Source organism: Corylus avellana, chromosome 6, assembly GCF_965113065.1.
Source record: "Corylus avellana chromosome 6, dhCorAvel1.hap1.2, whole genome shotgun sequence".
In the NCBI taxonomy this organism is placed as follows: domain Eukaryota; kingdom Viridiplantae; phylum Streptophyta; class Magnoliopsida; order Fagales; family Betulaceae; genus Corylus; species Corylus avellana.
Window position 1 is genome coordinate 8,393,944 of NC_142495.1, and position 19,479 is coordinate 8,413,422.

The 19,479-nt window shown below is 35.3% G+C and overlaps 3 protein-coding genes across 4 annotated transcripts; all 3 read left to right on the forward strand.

Moving 5' to 3' along the window:
- Positions 1-3,786: 3,786 nt before the first annotated feature.
- LOC132187107 (F-box/LRR-repeat protein At1g55660) lies at positions 3,787-7,983 on the forward strand. Of its 2 annotated transcripts, none has more exons than XM_059601282.2 (4): positions 3,787-3,872; positions 5,570-7,003; positions 7,097-7,273; positions 7,503-7,983. In XM_059601282.2, the coding sequence occupies exons 2-4, from the start codon at positions 5,591-5,593 to the stop codon at positions 7,728-7,730; spliced, it is 1,818 nt and encodes a 605-aa protein (XP_059457265.2). In that variant the 5' UTR covers positions 3,787-3,872; positions 5,570-5,590; the 3' UTR covers positions 7,731-7,983. The 2 variants fall into 2 exon arrangements, with proteins under 2 accessions (XP_059457265.2, XP_059457266.2); XM_059601283.2 differs by having other exon boundaries at positions 7,157-7,273.
- Positions 7,984-9,185: 1,202 nt separating this feature from the next.
- LOC132188442 (Mannose-binding lectin superfamily protein) lies at positions 9,186-10,812 on the forward strand. The gene is made up of 2 exons (XM_059602885.2): positions 9,186-9,302; positions 10,163-10,812. Exons 1-2 carry the CDS (start codon positions 9,300-9,302, stop codon positions 10,739-10,741), a joined length of 582 nt encoding a protein of 193 aa, XP_059458868.1. The 5' UTR covers positions 9,186-9,299; the 3' UTR covers positions 10,742-10,812.
- Positions 10,813-13,001: 2,189 nt separating this feature from the next.
- Positions 13,002-19,392, forward strand: LOC132186950 (anoctamin-like protein). Its single transcript, XM_059601078.2, has 16 exons — positions 13,002-13,843; positions 14,522-14,591; positions 14,740-14,855; positions 15,170-15,296; positions 15,375-15,475; positions 15,563-15,654; positions 15,774-15,878; positions 15,972-16,241; positions 16,969-17,101; positions 17,184-17,297; positions 17,397-17,464; positions 17,554-17,684; positions 18,100-18,182; positions 18,287-18,394; positions 18,635-18,793; positions 18,913-19,392. Exons 1-16 carry the CDS (start codon positions 13,670-13,672, stop codon positions 19,039-19,041), a joined length of 1,980 nt encoding a protein of 659 aa, XP_059457061.2. The 5' UTR covers positions 13,002-13,669; the 3' UTR covers positions 19,042-19,392.
- The last annotated feature ends 87 nt before the right edge of the window (positions 19,393-19,479 follow it).

The following is a 19,479-nucleotide window of genomic DNA, read 5'->3' on the forward strand; positions in this document are numbered from 1 at the left end:
CTAACTAGTCACGTCTCCTTTCGATGAGCGATACTTGAGAGGAGAGATTGGTGAGCCTGATGATGGGCGTGCAACCATAAGTGTAATTCTTATCACTTAAGCTCTTGTAACTCTTTTCTCTTGAGCTCTTATAACTATTGTCTTTTGAGTTATTGTAAGTATTTGTATTAAGACAAGAGCTCAAGAGACAATAATTACAAGAGCTCAAGAGACAATAGTTACAAGAGTTCAAGAGACAATAATTACAAAAGCTCAAGAGACAAGAGTTAGTAGTGAGTTTTGAGGAGGAAGTTAGTGATGATGAGTCTGAGGAGTTCCGAAGAAAGTGTGATGAGGAGTTTGAGCATTTTTTCAACTTGAGTATGCGGCTAAACAATAGATCCTTTCAGAACAAAGAGTAGATGAAAAGCATGGCAATCTGAAGATGTTTTGTTGGTTCTAGCGAGCGGCAATCTAAACCAACACCCTTGATTTGTCTCAAAAAGTTTGTCACATTTTTGTTTTGGCATCAAACCCCTGTCCATGTCAATAACATTTGCAGAACTTTGATTTATGAGTGTGTTTGTTTCCAAATCTTAGCCATGGCTGATTCCCCCTAGCTAGCCCACATATTAATCGTCCAATGCAACCAATCTTGCCCGTACACGCGGTGGCTTTTTTTTTTTTTTTTAAATAGTATGGATCGCTGATTCAACCTACCCCACAACGAGGAACAACTCTGGGTCTTTGATGAACTTGCACATTTTACGATATGACCTAAGCAGTCCCACCCTGGACGGATTTGGAAAGAGAGGACCGTGAAGATATGTGACGAATTATGGGTTCGCCAAAACGGTGGTCAGCAACTTACAAAGAGCAATGCAGAGTATCGGTTTCGGTAGATCTTGTGCAATCTTCTTCACAAGCAGCACAATGGCCATGAACATTGTGCCGAGGTCTACGTTGCTGATGCTTATGGAACCTTCGGCAATTATTTTTTGTGCCAGTGACGCGAGAATGACTCGTATTATACGTTCACTTGTGATGCCTTTATGAACACGTTTCCAAACCCTTTCCTTCACAGGTAGAGACGCATATCTCCATATGAAAGTTCTCACCATTGCCTTCATGCAATGCCTTTTTACCGAAATCATCAGAAAAGTATTTGGTAAGAATTAGGTCAAATTCTACATAAAGGTATGCATCTAACACCATATAAATTTCAAGTTCTAGAGGTGTTCTGTACAGTTTATAAAGGGTTTCTAAGAACCTTTGAAACATATCTTCCACAACCCGCTCAAATTCATACACATTGCCAAATATGGAGACGATGCCTGTAAAAACTTTGACTACCTCCACCTTCCAGAGGAAATCAATACACACATGGCGTTATGATATTGTTGCCACGATATCTATCAGTTTCATCGCAGAGTCCTCTTCAAGTACATATCCTATTTTCTTGTCATAAGACCTTCCAAGTGCACTCAATATGTAAGAAAAATTTACACCAAAAGGTTGTAGAAGGAAATAACCCTAGAATAATATCTAATATATATTCTTAACAACTAAAAATTTTTAAAATCAAGAAAAATAAAAATATATATATTTAGAGGTGGTGGCCAGACCATCCCTAAAAGTCTCGGGGTGGTCGATCCACCCCCCAGTGGGTGGATCGGCCACCCTCAAAAGCCACCCCCGACTGGTTTTTGGGAGTGGCCAAGCCACCCCGATTAGTTTTGAGGGTGGCTGATCCACTCTCTAGGGGTGGATCGGCCACCCCCCATTAGTTTTGAGAGTGGCCGATCCACCCTATGGTCGTGGATCGGCCACCCCAACCCCAAGTAGCTGATGTAGGTGGCTGACCCACCCCCCATCCGTTTCGGGGGTGGCCAATCCACCCCCTAGGGTGGCTTGGCCACCCCCCGAGTGGTTTTTTGGGGGTTGGCTCAACCATCCCCGCCTGTTCCGGGGTGGCCGAGCCACCCCAAACTACTGTTGGGGATGACTTGGCCACCTCTAGGGGTGGTTCAAAACCTTTCCAAAAATTTTCTTTTTTTTTCTTTTTTTTTTTTTTTCTTTTTTTTTTTAATTTTTAATTAAATTTTTTATTCTTAAATTTTATATTCTTCAAACAACTCAAACATAATCTCAATTATTTTTTCTCCTCGATATTCACAATTTTGAGTTAAGTTAAGTAGAATAGAAAAAAAATCACACACCCAAACGAGGAGACTTTCCATCTTCTAATTATTTAATTTTTTCTCTCATTTAATTATTCACGTTGGAGTCCAATCATAATTCCATATTTGAAACTAACTTTTTATCATTGTAATTGGTATTGAGATAAATCAAATAGATAGGAGTCGGTCCCTTCAAAATGAAGAGCAAAATTGTCACAAAAAAATGAAATAACAATTTTGCTTTTCACTTAAAAGGACCGACTCCTCTCTAGTTGATTTTAATTGGAGATGATCAATTTCCTTGTAATTGTCTACATTTGGACATGTACAGTTGAAAGTTGGTTTTTGTTTTTGTTTTTGTTTTTTTTTTTTTTCTACGCATGGAATGTTGAAGCAAAGTAGCAAACGGTCGTGTAGCATTGAGTTTTTATAAAAAATAATTAATTAATTAATTAAATTTTTAAGTTTTTTTATATTTATTTTTTTAATATATTTATTTATTTTTATTAAGAGTGATGCATGTTGTCATTTTAGTGGCGCTAATGTAGCACCTAACAAAATCCATTAAATGTTTAGACGCAATTTGACTATAATAACTAAATTGTTTTTTTGGCGTCTAAGTTCATTTTAATGCCACATGCACTGAAAGTTAATTATAAATCAAGTAAACCACATGGACTGATTTCACATTTTTTTCCTAAATTTTTTCAACAACATCTAAGTCAAATCCATTTTCTCCTACTAAACTTTGAGTTTAAGATCAAATTCTTCCACATTTATCTTCATAATCATCTACTCATACACTTACAGTTTTCCTAATTATTATGCGCTTGAGATTATGAGTGGCAATTCGTATTGGTGTGTTGGGTTCAAATCATGTCAATATATGTGTATAAGACTATATAAGTCAACTATAACTCAACTTATTTAATTAAATGAGTTAAACACATCAACCTAACCTTCTAATTCTATCTTGAGTTCCTGGATCATGTCAAAAATTGCATGTCATTATGTCATGTCATATTTGAGTCATGCTGAACTATGAATATAAAACTATATATGTCAACAATATCTCGACTCATTTTATTAAACAGGTCAAGCTCCTCAAACCTAAACTTTTAATTTTCTATCCATTAGTTAGTTATACAAAAAATTGTCGACACTAGTTGGTTAGGACCCAAAAAATTCGAGTGCTTTGGGATTACGATTTCCTAAAAATAATTTGCATTTTTAAAAGATATAGCAAAACATAAGGCGTTTAGCATTGTGATTTAAAAAATACTTAATTTAAAATAGGAAAAAACTTTGCGATTTCTATAAGCAGGCTAAGGATGTTTATTTGAAAATGTGTAAATTTAAACCAAAATTACGATTTCTCATAACAAATATTTAATAAAAAATATTTTTTTACATGTTTTATCAAATATTTTTGCAATTTTAATAAGTACGATTTTTAAAATTATATTTTTAAAATCGTACTTATTAAAATTATAATCCCAACCGGACTATTAATAATAGGCTTGAGAAGTTAGGCCCAATAACATCATCCAAACAATCCAATCTCTAGTCTATACTCTTTTCGGCGTCATTAAATGTGTACACAAAGGGTACAACCGTACAAATACTTGGTTATCCCTCGCTCTCCCCCCCTCTCTCTCCCCCTCTCTCTCTCTCTCTCTGCGGCAGAGGCCTGAGACCGTCCTTCTCTGCGCGGTAACTTTCCTCGGTGATCTTTTTTTTGTTCTCATTGTTGGTGCTCTTATGTATGTATTTATTTGAATTTACAATTCAGAAAAGGTTTTATTTTTATCTTTTGACGGCTGATGATGCTTTGTTTGTTTACCTAGAAACTATACGTAAAGGAAAGAGTGAAAATTTTGTTTCTTAATTGTTTGGGACCCCATTGACAAAATCGAAGCCTGCCTATTTGAATTTCATGCGATTGCTTATAAAAAATTTTTTCTTTTTATGAAATTCACGTCAAATGTAATAAATTTGTCCCTAGGATCGTCTGAATTGCGGTATGCACCCACATTGTTGGTCGAGATTGAAGTCCTGATTGACCTAGTGTTTCGGTATTTGACAGTTCAAGTGTTCGGGATTTACCCTGGCGTTAACACTGCATAATCTGTAGTTAACCCAAAAAAATCAAGGTAATAAATTTCTTGAATCGTCTGAGTCTAGTTTTCCTTGGAAAAATTGGGAGTCTTGAGATTCTCTTTTTATTTTAGTTTTCTGGAAATATTTTTGGTTGGTTTCTTTTATTCTTGATTTTTTTAAGTAATCAACATATCAGTAAAAGCGAATGTACTGTATCTTACTAAATCCAGTTTTTGGAAAAGTTTTCTTACCAAATATATTTTTTTAAGTAATAAAAGCTACTAATAAAAGAACCCCAAAAGGGGCACAGAAGGTTAACCCTAGAAAGAATTCTAGTTTTGTCCAACCCATGTGCACTATGTTTACCTAATAGTGCGGTAATTTCTTTCTGAAAAGAAATCCTAGTCTTGCTTTATCAACTCATAATGCAATCTAGGATTGGTAGGTATATTTCTTGTCTTTAGTTTGCATTTGAAATTCTAGATGTTAAAGATTTCAGGAAGACCTATAACATGGGTTTTGTACAAAAACTTTTGCAAAGGTTATGCTAGAAAGAAAATAGAGTAATATGCTGAGCTTGAATCATGCAGCTAACCTTAGTTGCGTTGCTAGCAAGTGTGATTGCGTGTAGATTTCACAACCAAATTTTGTTGTAAACCCATAAGAAAACAATCATCCCTCTGTGTTAATCTCCTTTTATATTTTAGTAGAACTCTTTGTTCTGTTGCCTAATTGGCATCACTGGGTTTCTTGTCTACTGTGTTTTTGACTTAATTGCAAGAAGCATGTTAAAGTAGATTTTTTTTTTTTTGATAAGTAGCATGTTAAAGTAGAATATATTGAAACCTGCTTCAATTGTCTTTTAAATCTTTGGGCAAATGGCCCTTAACCATTCTTGGAACTTTATCATTAATTTCAATTAGTAATAAGGTGACACGTAAATATTTCTTTTTCTGGATTGGTGTTATAAAATGTAGTTATCTATCTTGCGATATATTGAGGTGGATTGAATAAGCATTCTGTGTTAAAAATCCTTATATAGACCCTTGAATAAATCTTTCCAAATGATTTGTATGTCACAAGCTTGGAGACAATGTTATTATCAAATTTGATAATCTTGAACGTCTGAATCACAAGGTTCAGGTTTGCGGTCATATTTATACTAGATTATTTCTTTAAAATAGAATGGGTAAAGGTTTGTGATGATAATATTTATGGATATTGTTTTCAGTTTTTTTTTTCTTTTCATAAATATTATTTTCATGACGGGAAAATTTTAGTCTAATGTAACATAATACTACGGCAAGCAGGATCCTAGAAGTGGAATAGAAATGATGCTGAAGAGAGTCCTCCAGAAAAGTGTGAAGAAGAAACTGTCTAGTCGGGAAGAGAAAAGAGATCCCATCACTGTTGATGAGAGAACCATCCCTATGGATTTGGTCTCACACGCACCTAGTGTTCGAAGAAAGCGAAAGAGAAAAGGTTTCAACACAATTGATGAGAGTGTCAGGCTCAGAAAGAAGCAAAATGGAGAAGATTTAAATATCCTGGACCAAACAGTTGAATCCATGGATCAGATCAGCCAGTTGCCTGGACATATCATCCATTACATCCTCTCTCTCCTTCATAATGCAAAAGATGCAGCTCGAACCAGTATCTTGTCCAAAAGGTGGAGAGATATATGGACTTCATTATCCATTTTGAAATTTGACCAACGAAAGATCCAAGAACAAGAGGGATATTTGGATACGAGGAACAAGGAGAAGGCCTTCAAGGACTTCGTTGACAACTCTTTGAAGAGCCACCTGCAGCGAAAATTAAGTATACATAAATTGGTGCTATATATTACCTCTTGTGATTTAGAACTAGCCCGGAATCTGGATCGGTGGATTAATGTTGCAATTGAAAACAACATGAAAGAGCTAGATCTCCATGTTGTTGGGAAAGTTCTGTTTTACAGTTTGCCCCAGACCATTTTTGCTGCAACAACAATGACTGGATTAAGGTTATGTGGATGTGGTTTATTATCTCTTGGTGATATAAAGCTTCCACAGCTTCAAAAACTGTATTTACGAGATCTCTTTGTTGATCAACAGACAATCGAGGATCTAATCTCCAGCTGCCCTTTAATTGAGGATTTGAGATTCATACGTTGCACAGGGTTGAAAGATCTGCGGGTTTCAGGTCTTCTAAAACTTGATAGGTTTGAGGTGCACCTTTGCCATGAACCAAAAAATATCGAAGTTAAAGTTCCAAATCTTCAAACATTTTGGTATTGCGGGAAAAAATCCACGCCTTGCCAAATTGACTTGGTTGCTTGTGTACGTTTAAAAAGTTTGACATTGGTGGATGCCAACATTACAGACGAAATGTTTCAAGATCTCTTTGCCAGTTTTCCTCTCCTTGATAAATTGGACCTCAGCAAATGCAATAAATTGAAGAATATAACAATTTCGAGTATACGGCTCAAAAGACTTGCCTTGAGAGGGTGCACAAATCTAATAGAGGCAGACATAGATACTCCAAATCTTTCTTCATTCGAGTATAAGGGTAATAAGATGCCTATTTCTTTTCCTAATCCTTTATGTCTAAAGGAGGCCAAACTTTCTTTTGACCCAGTATACAGAGCTAGCAATGAATTGCGCCTTGAAAAGGCTGATGTTCTATGGTTTGGTAGATTGAGAGAATTTCTTTCAAAGTTCAACAATTGCAATGGCTTAAAATTGGTTGTCCACTCCAAAAAGGTATTTTCCTTTTAACTTGCAAAAAATTATGATTCTTTATCTACTTACTACTTCTGACCCTAAGAAAATTCCTGTTTGCCATTGCCAATTTAGAATACCATTATATACGAAGAACTGAGAAAAATCTTGCTCCCTCCATTTCGTGGTCTTAAGATTGAAATAATCAGACAATCAATGAGCTTTGAAGATTTATTAGATCATTTGTTGAGGACGTGGCACCCAGAGACCCTATCAATAGTGTCATCTTCTTCTAGCAGGGAATTCCCCGAGGTATGATAGTGTCTTACAGAGCTACACTTCTTGTAACAACATGATGACATTGTCGATATATTGTCAAAAATGTGTATGCAAACGTATGATGTGTTTTTTCCCTTGCACAATAATGTTACCACCTTTGTCTTGACTGGACATTTACTGTGAAAGAATTAAACGTAGAGATTGTTCCTTCTGGAGGCATATTTCTAACTGTGTTCCCTGTTGTTGTTTATCTGATGTGCAGTTGGTATATCGAAAGATAATGGACAGAGAAGAAAATCCAAGCTGCTGCTCATACAACACTCAAAAGAATAAATGTTGGCGGCACTTTCTGAAGGACATCAAGATTGAGAACTTTGAAGCAGCTGCCGTTAAAAGGGCGTCTGACTGTATTACTTGGTTGAAATCATCTCCAACTATGCTGTCCCGGACAACTAGTTTTGGATTACGTTGGGACGACCGCCATAGTTAAGGGTGGAGGGAGAGTGATGTAGGACGACATTTACTCATTTTCGGTGAAAACGAAAATAAGAAAAATGTCAATAATAATATTGGAGCAACGTTGTTTGATCATAAACAATGAAAATATAGAATGAAAGATTTTGTAATGATCACTACTTATTGTCAACCATATTTGGTTGACGCCAACCAAAAGTCAATTTTATTGGTTTTCTATTTTAGGTTTAGGATTTTACCATTTATTTTACTTGTCCGTCTTTAGTTTATTTTTATTGCCTTTAAGATTTAAGATTTTGTAATACTTTCTTTCTTAGGTGATTTAGTTTCTTATTAAGTTTTGGTATCTGCCATTAGAATATTATTTTAATTAGTTGTAGTTGAGGAATTATCTTTATTTAGATTTTCTCTTTGAAAGCTTTATATTTTCTATTTAAAGAAAGCTCATTATATGAAGAATGCAGTTTACAATTCTGAACATGAATATTTGAAAAAATATAGAAATATTTGTGTGTTTTTTCTTCTCTAAGCTATGCGTAGCTTGTGTTCTTTATAGAATTGAAGACGCAGTTCTTCTCTTCCTTTATCCAGTGCCGCATTAGAGAGGTTGTTGGTTTTAGTCCCACATTGGAGTATGTTCCAAGTCAGTACCATGTTTATTGGTAGTCGAATATGTTCTTCTCAATCCACATAGATTGCTATTTCATTATGGAGTACCTTGTTGAATGGTGTTCCTAGAGTTGGGAACTTGGGATACAAACAAAGGAGGCCGAGGGAGGGAGGCTTGGAGGAATGTGGAGTTTTTGAGATATTTTTGAACTGAGAATCCTGCCCCCACAGGTGGTTGGATTTGGCAACCCAATATGGACATAAAGGGCTTTATTATTAGCCCTCATGAGGCAGTTGACAAGGGCACCTGGAGAGGTTGGTTGGCAAGTGGATTTCCAGGGCTTGTGGGTGAGATTTTTTCTTCTTCTCCTTTTTTTTTTTTTTTTTTTTTGAGGGAAAGGGAAAAGGGAAAGAAAAAAAAAAAAAAAAAAAATTACAAAGGAGGTCCAGGGAGTTTTCGGGAATGCTTTCAAACACCAAGTGGGAAGCAACCCATTGAGTGTTTAAAGCCCCACCAGGAATTTTTAAACAATTTTGGAGAGAAAGAGAGAGCTCATGATGTAAGATGAAAGGGCTGCAAGCCAGCCTGCTGCTACAGCTTTGATAAAGGTGTGAGAGAAGCTTGCATTCCTAGCCATGTCCATCATTGACAGGCTTTTTTCCACTTCCTGTTACCCTCTTTTTCCCTGGATCACCCAATCTACAGAATGCCTCCAATGGTGGGGTTTGAGTAATTTAATTGAATTGTTATTTTAGAAAAATGAAAATCAACTTGGAACCAAAAAGATTATATATATGTTTAAAGCAAAAGCATAATTCCTTGTGCTGAAAAATAGAATCAGATTCTGATAGAGATCTCCCACTCCTTCTCTATATTTAGCATCTCACTTTTACAACACATTTCACAACTCTCCTCTTCTGCTAAGCTCTACAGCCCAGCATCTCTTCTCCTCTTTCCCCACTCATATCAATTTATATGGTAAGAAATCTTTGTTTTTGTTCAATAGTTTCTTATTATCTGGGGCCATTTTTGCTTCTGTTTTCATCTTCTTCTTTTTTTTAATGAATATTGATTGAGTTACATAAGTTTCAGTCACTCTTAAAGGCTCTTCTTTTTCCTTTTTTTGAAATCATCCTCATCCGGTGCCTCTAGTCTTGGGCCAAAGCAACCAAGAATGTTTTCTTTATTGGGACCTTCTTTTGCTTTTTCTCCTTTTTTTTTTTTTTTTTCCTGAAGTTATCTTTAGTTGAGTTTGAATTCATACTACTTTACAAGAATTTTCTTTTCTTTTTTTCGCTTATTTTATGTCATCTAAATCACTCTTCATCTTGTAAAATTAATTTGTGAAGTTACATAATTGCAACTATAAGCATAATTATACAAATTCATCATTTTTTTTTCCCCACAATAGCAATGACCCCAAACTTATCTTTTTATGACAATAAAAGATAAAATCCCTCGAGCGTTAAAAAATAAATAAAAAACTCATTTTCTACACATATTTTATATTGACCGACAAGCGGTTAACAACTTTTATTTTTTTAAGTTTCTGACATGAAAAACAGCTTAAAACCCAGTATAAAATAGATGTGAAGAGTAGCATTACCTTTATATTTTTATGTTTTAATAAAAATTTGCACTATCAATAATTATTTAATAGATTATTATACAACTATCCTATAATTTGATAACGTAATAATATAAATTAATCATTCAATTAACCTTTTTTTTAAAAAAAAAAATTAAAAATAATTTTCACCGCCACGTCATTTTATTTATTTGTGCCCTTTACCTTCTTCAACGTGTGAGTTTTCATAAGAATGTTTTTTTTTTTTTAGGAAAGTGGAAAGGATCGTGGAAATGAGAAAAAGAAGAGCATAATATTGCTCGGACCATGGGGTGGAAATGGTGGGACCAGCTGGGACGATGGGACCTACCATGGGGTGAGAGAAATCACGCTTGTTTATGACCGTTGCATCGACTCGATCCGTGTGGTCTACGATAAGAACGGGAAGCCCGTCACAGCAGAAAAGCACGGAGGCATCGGAGGCAATCAAACGGCCGAGATTAAGCTGCAATGCCCAGAGGAGTTCCTAGTGAGTGTGAGCGGCCACTATTGCCCGGTGGTGCACGGCGGCGGCCCGGTGATCCGATCACTCACATTCAAGAGCAACAGAAGAACATTTGGGCCGTACGGAGTGGAAGAAGGGACGCCGTTCACTTTTTCGATGGACGGAGGAATAATCGTTGGCCTCAGTGGGAGAAGCGGTTGGCATCTGGACGCCATCGGATTCCGTTTATCCCGTCTCCAAACAACAAAACTCTTCCAAAGGTTTCAGAAGGGTCTTCAAAAGCTCACCAGCTCTGTTTCTAAACCTTCCGCCTCCAAGGACGGTGAATATAAAGTTTACACCTAAAGCACCGGCGATGCTTAAAATTAATAAAGGAAACTTTGCTTTTAACCCCTATTAACTTTTACTATTTTGTAATTGCTTTTTTAAATTTAAAAACTCTCACTTTAGTGTTTTAAACTTTCAATTATTTGCAATTTCACTTATTCGTTAAGTTTTTTCGTTAAATCCTAACAGATGAGATGTCAAAATTATCAAAATACTCCATAATTGTTTTTTGAAAAAAAATAAAAAAAAATTGCAAAAATTAAGGCTGATCATTGGTTAAAATTTAAAAGAATTTGCAAAAATACTCGTACCTAAATCTTTGCAATTTTTTTTTTAAAATAAAAAAACAATAGTATATTGAGAATTTTAATAAGATTTAATGAAAATACCTAACTGATAGGTGACATTGCAAAAAATTAGAAGTTTGATACATTAAATTGAGAGTTTTTTAACTTTAAAAAAATAATTACAAAAGTGATGTAAGGAGTAAGTAAAGTTTTCCCAAATCAATATGTATTAGATTTGAGTAGCTCTTCTCTTCATGATAATAAATTATACATGTTGTATATTACATCAACTCCTTATATTTGTATTAAAATGAATGGGTATTTAGAAGTAGTTGTATTTGTATTAAACTCTTTTATTTTTTGTTTTCAATAAAAAATATTAACAAATAACTCAAAATTCAAAAATATTTTGACATTTATCATATTAAAACACTTAAAACAAAAAAACAAAAGATACCATCAAAACACATTAACAAACATAGCTTAAGAACCCGATCTTAAGACACGACTAATTAAAGTCTTAAATTGTTTCTAAGATGAGTTAAAAAAAAAAAAAAAAAAAAAAAAAAAAAAAAAAGAACAAAAAATTAATTAATTTTTTTCACATTTTGCATCCTATTCTCTTCATTCTTACCCTTTTATCTATAGCTGGGAATTCACTAGAAGTTAGAAGTGATGATAGTAACACAATTGGAGGTGAGAACTACCCTACAAAATGTTAATTAATTTTTTTTTTTTTTTAATTTCTTCCAAGAAAGATGTAACTAAATATTTTTTTACTATTCATCTCATTGGATCAATAGCCCCTAAAGTTTTTAACAAGAATATTTCTTCAAATCTTAACAACTATTTTTAAATAAATAGTCAACATTTTATTATCACTTCATTATTTGCCATATATATCATTATTTATGACATCATTATACACAATAGAAAGTGATAAATTTGGTAAATAATGAAGTAAAAATAAATGCTAATATGTGAAAATATCCACTACCAATTCTAGTCCTAGAGCATTTTTCAAAGACTAGACTACACAACAAAGGATAACGTTCCCCTACCTATAATGCCCTTGATCATGGTGAATGATGCAGTCACAAGCCCATCATATAACATCAAGAGATTTACCAATTCATCATATATTAGTTTTAACATTAACAATTGCATAATACCAACAATGACAGCCCATAGTCTCAAAGGAGTAGCTCAATAGCCGGAGATTACGCTCATGAAGCAGAGATCACTAGTTCAAAAAAAAAAGTAATATGCTGAGCTTGAATTTGTTCATATATAATTGGTTCAACATATAATAAATCTCAATTTATATAGGTGTTGGTCAAGATTTAAGAGAATTCGTTTTGGGAAATGCTAGGTGTTCTTCTAGTGTTTTCTTGGTGTCCTCCTAACTATGATGTGACTTTTAAAATTCTCGTTGAATTTGAAATTATTATTGTTGACTTTTAATCTATTGATGATTTTAAAAGCCACATCACAAGATCCATTCAACAAAGTTTTGGTGGACATTACAAATATTTGAGATTCATTGGAAAATAGATGAAAGTTTTATTATTATTATTATTATTTTTTTTTTTTTTATAAAAAAAAACCTCTAATGCAATCAATCTTAAGCATATTAGATTTCTTCTTCATTAAGAGTCAATTAATATCTCCCATGTATTAAAAAATGGGATAAATTTTTTCTTTAAATTAGGCTAGAATAAATTTTTTAAAATTACAATTGAATATATTAAATTAAAGTATATTTTTAGAGCACTTAATTTTTCCATACAAAACATAATTTTTAAAATAACGTGGTCTAAATATAGAAGTTACTTCAAAAAGAGAAAATTGTAAAAGAAGATGTGCATGAATAATTCCAATCACCAAACGCCATGTGAACAAAAGATGAGCATATCATGGATGTCCTGTCTGCTCTGCTCCATTTCAACGCAAGCGTAGGGTTCGTATACTTGATGCACAAATCCCTCCCCCTTTTTAATGCTTTGATTCCTCAAGGCGCAAACTTTTACCTCCGCAACATTGCAAATTGCATAAAAAGAGGGGGAATATAAACAAAATGGTCAAAGATTCAAATTGCAATTTGACAGAAACCGAGGAGAAGGCGTAGGCCCGTAGGGTGTCGTAGCCCGCAACTCCACTCAATTCTAACATTTACGTTCCGAAATTGCAAAACAAACCGCCAACCCCGTAAAACCCACGTGTCCGCTTCCTTCCACATTCTCCTATGTGTCTCCCCCTCGCAACAGCTGTTATCGATTTCTCAGACACCAGTGTTCTTTCTCCCTCTCTCTCTCTCTCTCGGAAAAAGCGGTGTCTTCTCAAGGACCCAAATTGCTGTTTTGACAGAAATTCACGTTTTGTGTCGCTACCAGCTTTTTTGATTCTAAATACTGATACCCATTTGGATTTTTTTTTTTTTTTGGGGTGTAAAATATCCCTTTGGTCCCAAAAACGTCGACCCATTTCGGTATTTGAGCCAGTTCGCCAAGAAAAATTCCATCTTTGGTTAATGCAAGCGCCATGGGCTACTGAATCTAGAGAATTACTTGTTGGCCTTTTCAGTTCTTGTTGAAGTCTCGGTATTTGTTTTCCGGCATTTCGGTGGTTTTGAGGGCGGACAGGGTGAGTGGCATTGGAAATGAATGGGATTGAGGAGGAACAGACTGCTTTTGAGATTGGGGTGGTGGTTCCAAAGAGGAATCTGAAGGACGAAAACGAGGGTTGTGATTGTGTGGAGGTTCTCGTTGATGAGTTCAGGAAGGTAGGTTTGATTGTTGAAAGAGTCCAAGGCATTGCTGATGAGTTTATCAAGGTTTGATGTTCTACTCGTCTCTCTACAATCATTTTTTTTCTCTCCCCCATGAAGTTTCACTCAGTCATATTAATAACTGTTTTGTTATGCCATGTGCTTATACTTACCATTTACATTTCATGTTATTAAATCTTATGATTCATTTATGAGTTAATTAAGAATTTCTTTCTTTTGTGGTTTGTGTATTATGCACTTCCTTATATGCTTGTATGTATATGTACTGCATAGGTATTGCCTAATTTCTTAAAGCTTTTATGGTGTTCTTTTAATGTACTGTGATGTATTAGTTGACAGGCACATGCGGTGGAATGAATTTTTTGGATATTACTTAATTTACTTTGTTCTATTGGCTTATCGTATGAGGGGGATTTACTAGCATACCCAATAAGCCCAAAGAAGCATTTTAGAATCCTCCGCGTCTGTCTTCTCTCTCCCCCCACCCCTCTTCCCCTTTGGGGGGGAATGGGTAGGAGGTGGGAAGGCAGAAAATGTTGTTCCGAGTCCTCAATTTAGGCGTTCATGGTGTGTTCTGGGTTTTGCCGAATTGAGAAAGTTCATACAATTGGGCTGCATTTCATTTTATATTGTTTTTTACTGTATCCTCCTGTCTGACCTGAAGTAAAGTAAGTGGAACTCTTTGCAAAGTTGAGCTGCTGATTTTAGCAATCTCTGTTTCAGCTGGCAGCGCCTTTGGAGACTTTGGGAAGGGCTGCTGCTGAATTACACTTAAAGAAAAGGACTCACATTGGTAATGATTATGTGGTTACAATTTTCTCCTTGCCTTATTTGACATGTTCAAAGTTGTCCTCTTTTATAAATACTATAATTCCTTGATTTTCATGAGCAAGTATGCAGTTTCTTTAACTGAAGAATTTAATATACTCGCTGTATTTCAGGGATGGATTTACAATTTGAATGGGAGGAGGTTGAAGCTTTTGTGAGACAGCCTGATCGTTCATTGTTCAGTTGGTGTGAGCGTTTTCATTGCTACCATCACTTAATATATGGGATTGTGAGTCGTTCTTTATATACTAATACCTATCTATCAATATTCTGGTGTTCTCATTGCAAAGATGTGTTTTTCTAATAAATTTTCTATAATTTTACCTTACATCCATTTAAATGTGAGTATTTCTTTTACCTCAATCAACCATTTTTTGCGGTCATTAGTTTCCTATTGCCAGTGATTAGGCTCTAATATCTGATTTTCTTACTTCTTTTTTCTTCTTTTTTATTTTTTATTTTATTTTAATGATAGTTGTTTCCCAATATATAGTTTGGGCATTGCATCTCTTAGTAAGCTCATATACAGACTGAACTTTACAGGTGAACAAGAGCCAGTCTGCTGTAACTTTAAAATTTGATGGAGAAGAGTTCCACTGGGAAGTTGGTGAATGTTTAGTTCGGAAATTGGAATCAGAGCATTTTGTAAGACAAGTCTTTCCTTTGCATGGTATGTTAACTAATCACAAAACTGTGTGCAGTTCTGGTCTCATCTGAATTCCAAAGTAAGATGACTTTTGGTTGATAGATGAAGTACAGAGGAAGAAGCTCCTTAAAAGTTGGGCACTCAACTGGTGGGACCTTACGAATCAACCAATTGATGAGATTTATTCATATTTTGGGACAAAGGTAAGTGTAACTAAAATGTTAGTTTCTTTTGTCAGTTATTTTAATAATGATTTTGCAAACATGTAACAAGGAATTAATACTTTGCAGATTGCAATCTATTTTGCTTTCCTTGGAATGTATACACGGTGGATGTTCTTCCCAGCTGCATTTGCTATCACTTTGCAGTTAATTGATTTTGGGTTGGCTACACTACTCTCCGTTTCCCTGCAGGCTTTTGATTTTATTCTATTTGGGAATCTGGTACAATATTGTTTATAGATAAATAATGTGCTTGCTTATATTAAATGCCTTTTTTCAGGTCGTTGCAGTTATTGGTGCTCCCTCTTTTCTTCATAGGTGTAATACTGTGGGCTGTAATGTTTTCCCAGTTCTGGAAACGTAAAAACTCCGCCCTTTTAGCCAGGTTGGTCAAATTATATTTTGGCATTAATCTTTTATCTATATTTTCCATTTATGGTTAGTCAAGTTCTATGCTGTTTGGGTTTCACTTTTATAGATGGCAGATCAGTTATTCAGCTGGAGTGGACCTGGGACATAAACTTCTGGGCATGGAGTGGAGTTCGCTACAGTCACCTGTGGAACTATTAAGAAAATGGGGGACCGATAAAACAAACGAGAAAGAAGCATACCAACGAAATGAGTGGTTTGGGTGTCTCATGAGATTCAGAAATGATGCTATGGTTATCTTGAGTATTATATGTCTTCAATTACCGTTTGAGTTGGCCTATGCTCATCTTTACGAGGTTATCAGGTCTGACGTTATGAAGTAAGAATCTCAGTCATTTTGCTTTTTTTTTTTTTTGTTTTGATAGTTTTCTTAAGGAAAGAAATCATGTAATCATTTCCTTGGATACAACAAGAATGTGTGTTCTGGAGTTGTTTTCTACTGGATACCCCCAATGTATATCAGCCCTCTTATACCTTTTTCATGTGTTTACTTGAAGTCAATATCATATTAAATCGTCTCAATAAGTAAATATAAACATATTCCGATCCAAACTTCTTTTCTGGTATCCAAGTGAGATGATGATGCTAACGCAACCCACCTTCATAAAGCTTCCTTTGAGAAGTGTTAGATTCTATCTACAGTATTATCTTCTTTACTACCAGTCTTCATAATTCTTTTGCAACATCCTGTTGGCATAACAAAGAGATGAAGTTTTAGAAGGTTTATCTGGGCAAGTTCTACTACTGCAGTTATCAGTCAACTCCTTTTCATAAAAACACAGATTCTTCTATGTTGTTCTCACATTCTCTTCAAACGTCCTTGTCAAATCAATTTCAATACAGATTTAGGCTCCCCACATGAAGGGATGGATGTGTAAATTCCTGTTGACCTATTTTCCCCAACTTTTTATACTATACGTTTGTTTTTCCTTTTCCATATGCTGTCTTAGTTCTTCATGGATTTTTTTTTTTTTTTTTTTCGTAGGTTTAGTTCTTCATGGATTAGTTGCATGAAGATGACACTCTTTTTTATTTTTGCTTTTCAGGTTTGCGCTGACAGCCATTTATCTTTTTGTCATTCAGTATTTTACACGGGTTGGGGGCAAGTTATCGGTCAAGCTCATAAAGTACGAAAACAATGAAACCACAGAAAAAAGGGCCGACAGCTTGGTCTACAAGGTATTGACTAGAATTTTAACTAGATCCCTCTGGTCCTTTGTGGGGATATTTACAGCACTTTAGGCCTTCACTGCTCTTGCAGGTCTTTGGTCTTTATTTCATGCAGTCATACATTGGAATCTTCTATCATGCCCTCCTGCACCGCAATATTTTGACTCTCCGCCAAGTGTTAATTCAGCGCCTGCTTGTGTATCAGGTGAAATAGATTTTTTTTTTTTTTTTTTTCAGTTCATTTGATTTAGATTTTCACTACTTCCTGGCTTGGTTATGTTCTTGAACTGTAAATGCTGTCCAGGTGGTGGAGAACTTGTTGGAAAATAGTTTACCCTATCTTAAGTACAGCTACAAAAAGTACAGAGTTAGGTAAGTTTCTTCTGTTTGTCATCTCGGGGTGATTTTACCTTCTTTGAATGTTGCCTGAACATGGGCTGATGCATCTTTCTGGTGTCAAGAAACAAGAAAAAACGTGAAAAGGGATCATCAACAGGGAAGATCCAGTTTACTTCTAGGGTAGAGAAAGAGTACTTGAAGCCTTCTTACTCCGCAAGCATCGGCGAGGAGCTTGAGGATGGGCTATTTGATGGTAATATGCCGAACATATTTAACTGTATAACAAGATAGTGATACATATTGGAATCGTATGCAACTAAAGCATTTTATTTTGTTTCTCAAAGTATTATAAATATAATTTTTGTTTGCATCAAGAAGACCTTTTGTTTTGTATAGAGGAGTCTCTTTGAGTTAGAATTGCAAATACTGGATAGGATACATGAAACATATGCTTGATGTACTAGAGAATTTGGCCTTTCTTTTTCTGTCTCTAATTTTCTCAATGATAACGCTGCTTGCTGTTTTGATCTTAAATGAAGAGCTTGTGCGTTTTGTAGACTTGGAAATTAGAACTGGATACCTTCACTTTCTTGCTGTTTCAAAGCAATCATGGGATTTTCAGAATATTTCCATGTCTTTGACTGATTAAAATTAACATCCACCTGCAGACTTTTTGGAGTTGGCATTGCAGTTTGGAATGATCATGATGTTTGCCTGTGCATTCCCCCTTGCATTTGCCTTCTCTGCTGTGGTATATAATGCTTTTCGTGGTATTTCCACCATTTTTTATTTCCTTTTATGAGTTCATTTTGATTCCTAGTAAAGTAACGAATGATGAAGTTCCACGCTGTGCAGAACAACATTACAGAAATCAGAACAGATGCATTAAAGCTGCTTACCATGTTTAAAAGGCCCATCCCTCGTGCTGCCACAAATATTGGAGCTTGGCTAAACATTTTTCAGGTACTAAAATCTGTGGAAACATAAAGTATTCTTTTGGATGAAGAACATCTACCCCTAGTTTTACATTTAAATATCAACACATCAGAATTGTTCATACAAATGTCTTCAACTACAGAAAGTGGAAATCACTGTTTTCTATTGATTATTCCCAAAAGTTGCTCATTTTGTCACAGCATTGGTTTTCTATTTACTTGTGTATCAATGACATACTGATTTTGGGATGTCTCTTTCAAAATTCAGTTCCTGATAGTGATGTCAATATGCACCAACTGTGCAATTCTAGTGTGTTTATATGATCAAGAGGGGAATTGGAGCATAGAACCCGGTCTTGCGGCTATTCTGGTCATGGAACATCTCCTCCTGCTGATTAAGTTTGGATTCTCCCGCTTTGTTCCCGAGGTGACTCTCTTTCCCTTTTTGTGAAAAATCTCCACTTTCTTCCTATGAGTAGAATACGAATCAATTCAATTTAACAATTAAAATAAGTGAACAAAGAGCATGGGACTTTGCTTCTGCAGGAACCTGCTTGGGTAAGAGCCAGTCGAGCGAAAAATGCGACGCAGGCGCAGGACATGTGTTCGAAACAGCTCTTGAGGACCATATCTGGTGTCAACAAGGTGTTTGGCAAGGCGAAAGAGAGAGAATGAGAGTGACCTAGAGCTTTTATTTGTTGCACTGAAGAACAAAAAGAACCATGGGTTTGTCCTGGATACTTATTCGAGCTGCTCGCAGCAGTGGTGCGTTTCACCATAACGAACTTGCCTGCGTTTAGGTCAATCAGCAGTGGATTGTAGTGTTCTTTTAGGGGAATTTTGCGTAGCCTACTATATGATTTTCCTTCCCCCTTCAAACTATAGTGGCTCTTTAAGATTTTGGTAAATAGGGACTTTTGCTGCAATGCATTTGGGTACACGTTTTTGGTCTTGGATGTATATTTGCCATTTCATTGTACAAAACGGTTTTTCTTCTTATACATTCTGCTACATCTTTTTCTTGTTCTTTTTGTGTTTCCCGTTCTCTTTTCCCTGACGGAATTGTACAACGAAATGACTGTTTTTTGCGTGTAATGACGGCAAGATTGTTGC

What these genes read in the sequence shown, in the direction of transcription:
- LOC132186950 (XM_059601078.2), top strand. Translation starts at nt 13,670, where the DNA reads ATGAATGGGATTGAGGAGGAACAGACTGCTTTTGAGATTGGGGTGGTG. An exon ending in ATCAGGTCTGACGTTATGAA is followed by an intron (nt 16,242 to 16,968) that starts GTAAGAATCTCA and finishes TTTGCTTTTCAG; the next exon opens with GTTTGCGCTGACAGCCATTT. An exon ending in CCGACAGCTTGGTCTACAAG is followed by an intron (nt 17,102 to 17,183) that starts GTATTGACTAGA and finishes CTGCTCTTGCAG; the next exon opens with GTCTTTGGTCTTTATTTCAT.
- LOC132187107 (XM_059601282.2), top strand. Translation starts at nt 5,591, where the DNA reads ATGATGCTGAAGAGAGTCCTCCAGAAAAGTGTGAAGAAGAAACTGTCT. An exon ending in TGGTTGTCCACTCCAAAAAG is followed by an intron (nt 7,004 to 7,096) that starts GTATTTTCCTTT and finishes TTGCCAATTTAG; the next exon opens with AATACCATTATATACGAAGA. An exon ending in CTAGCAGGGAATTCCCCGAG is followed by an intron (nt 7,274 to 7,502) that starts GTATGATAGTGT and finishes TCTGATGTGCAG; the next exon opens with TTGGTATATCGAAAGATAAT.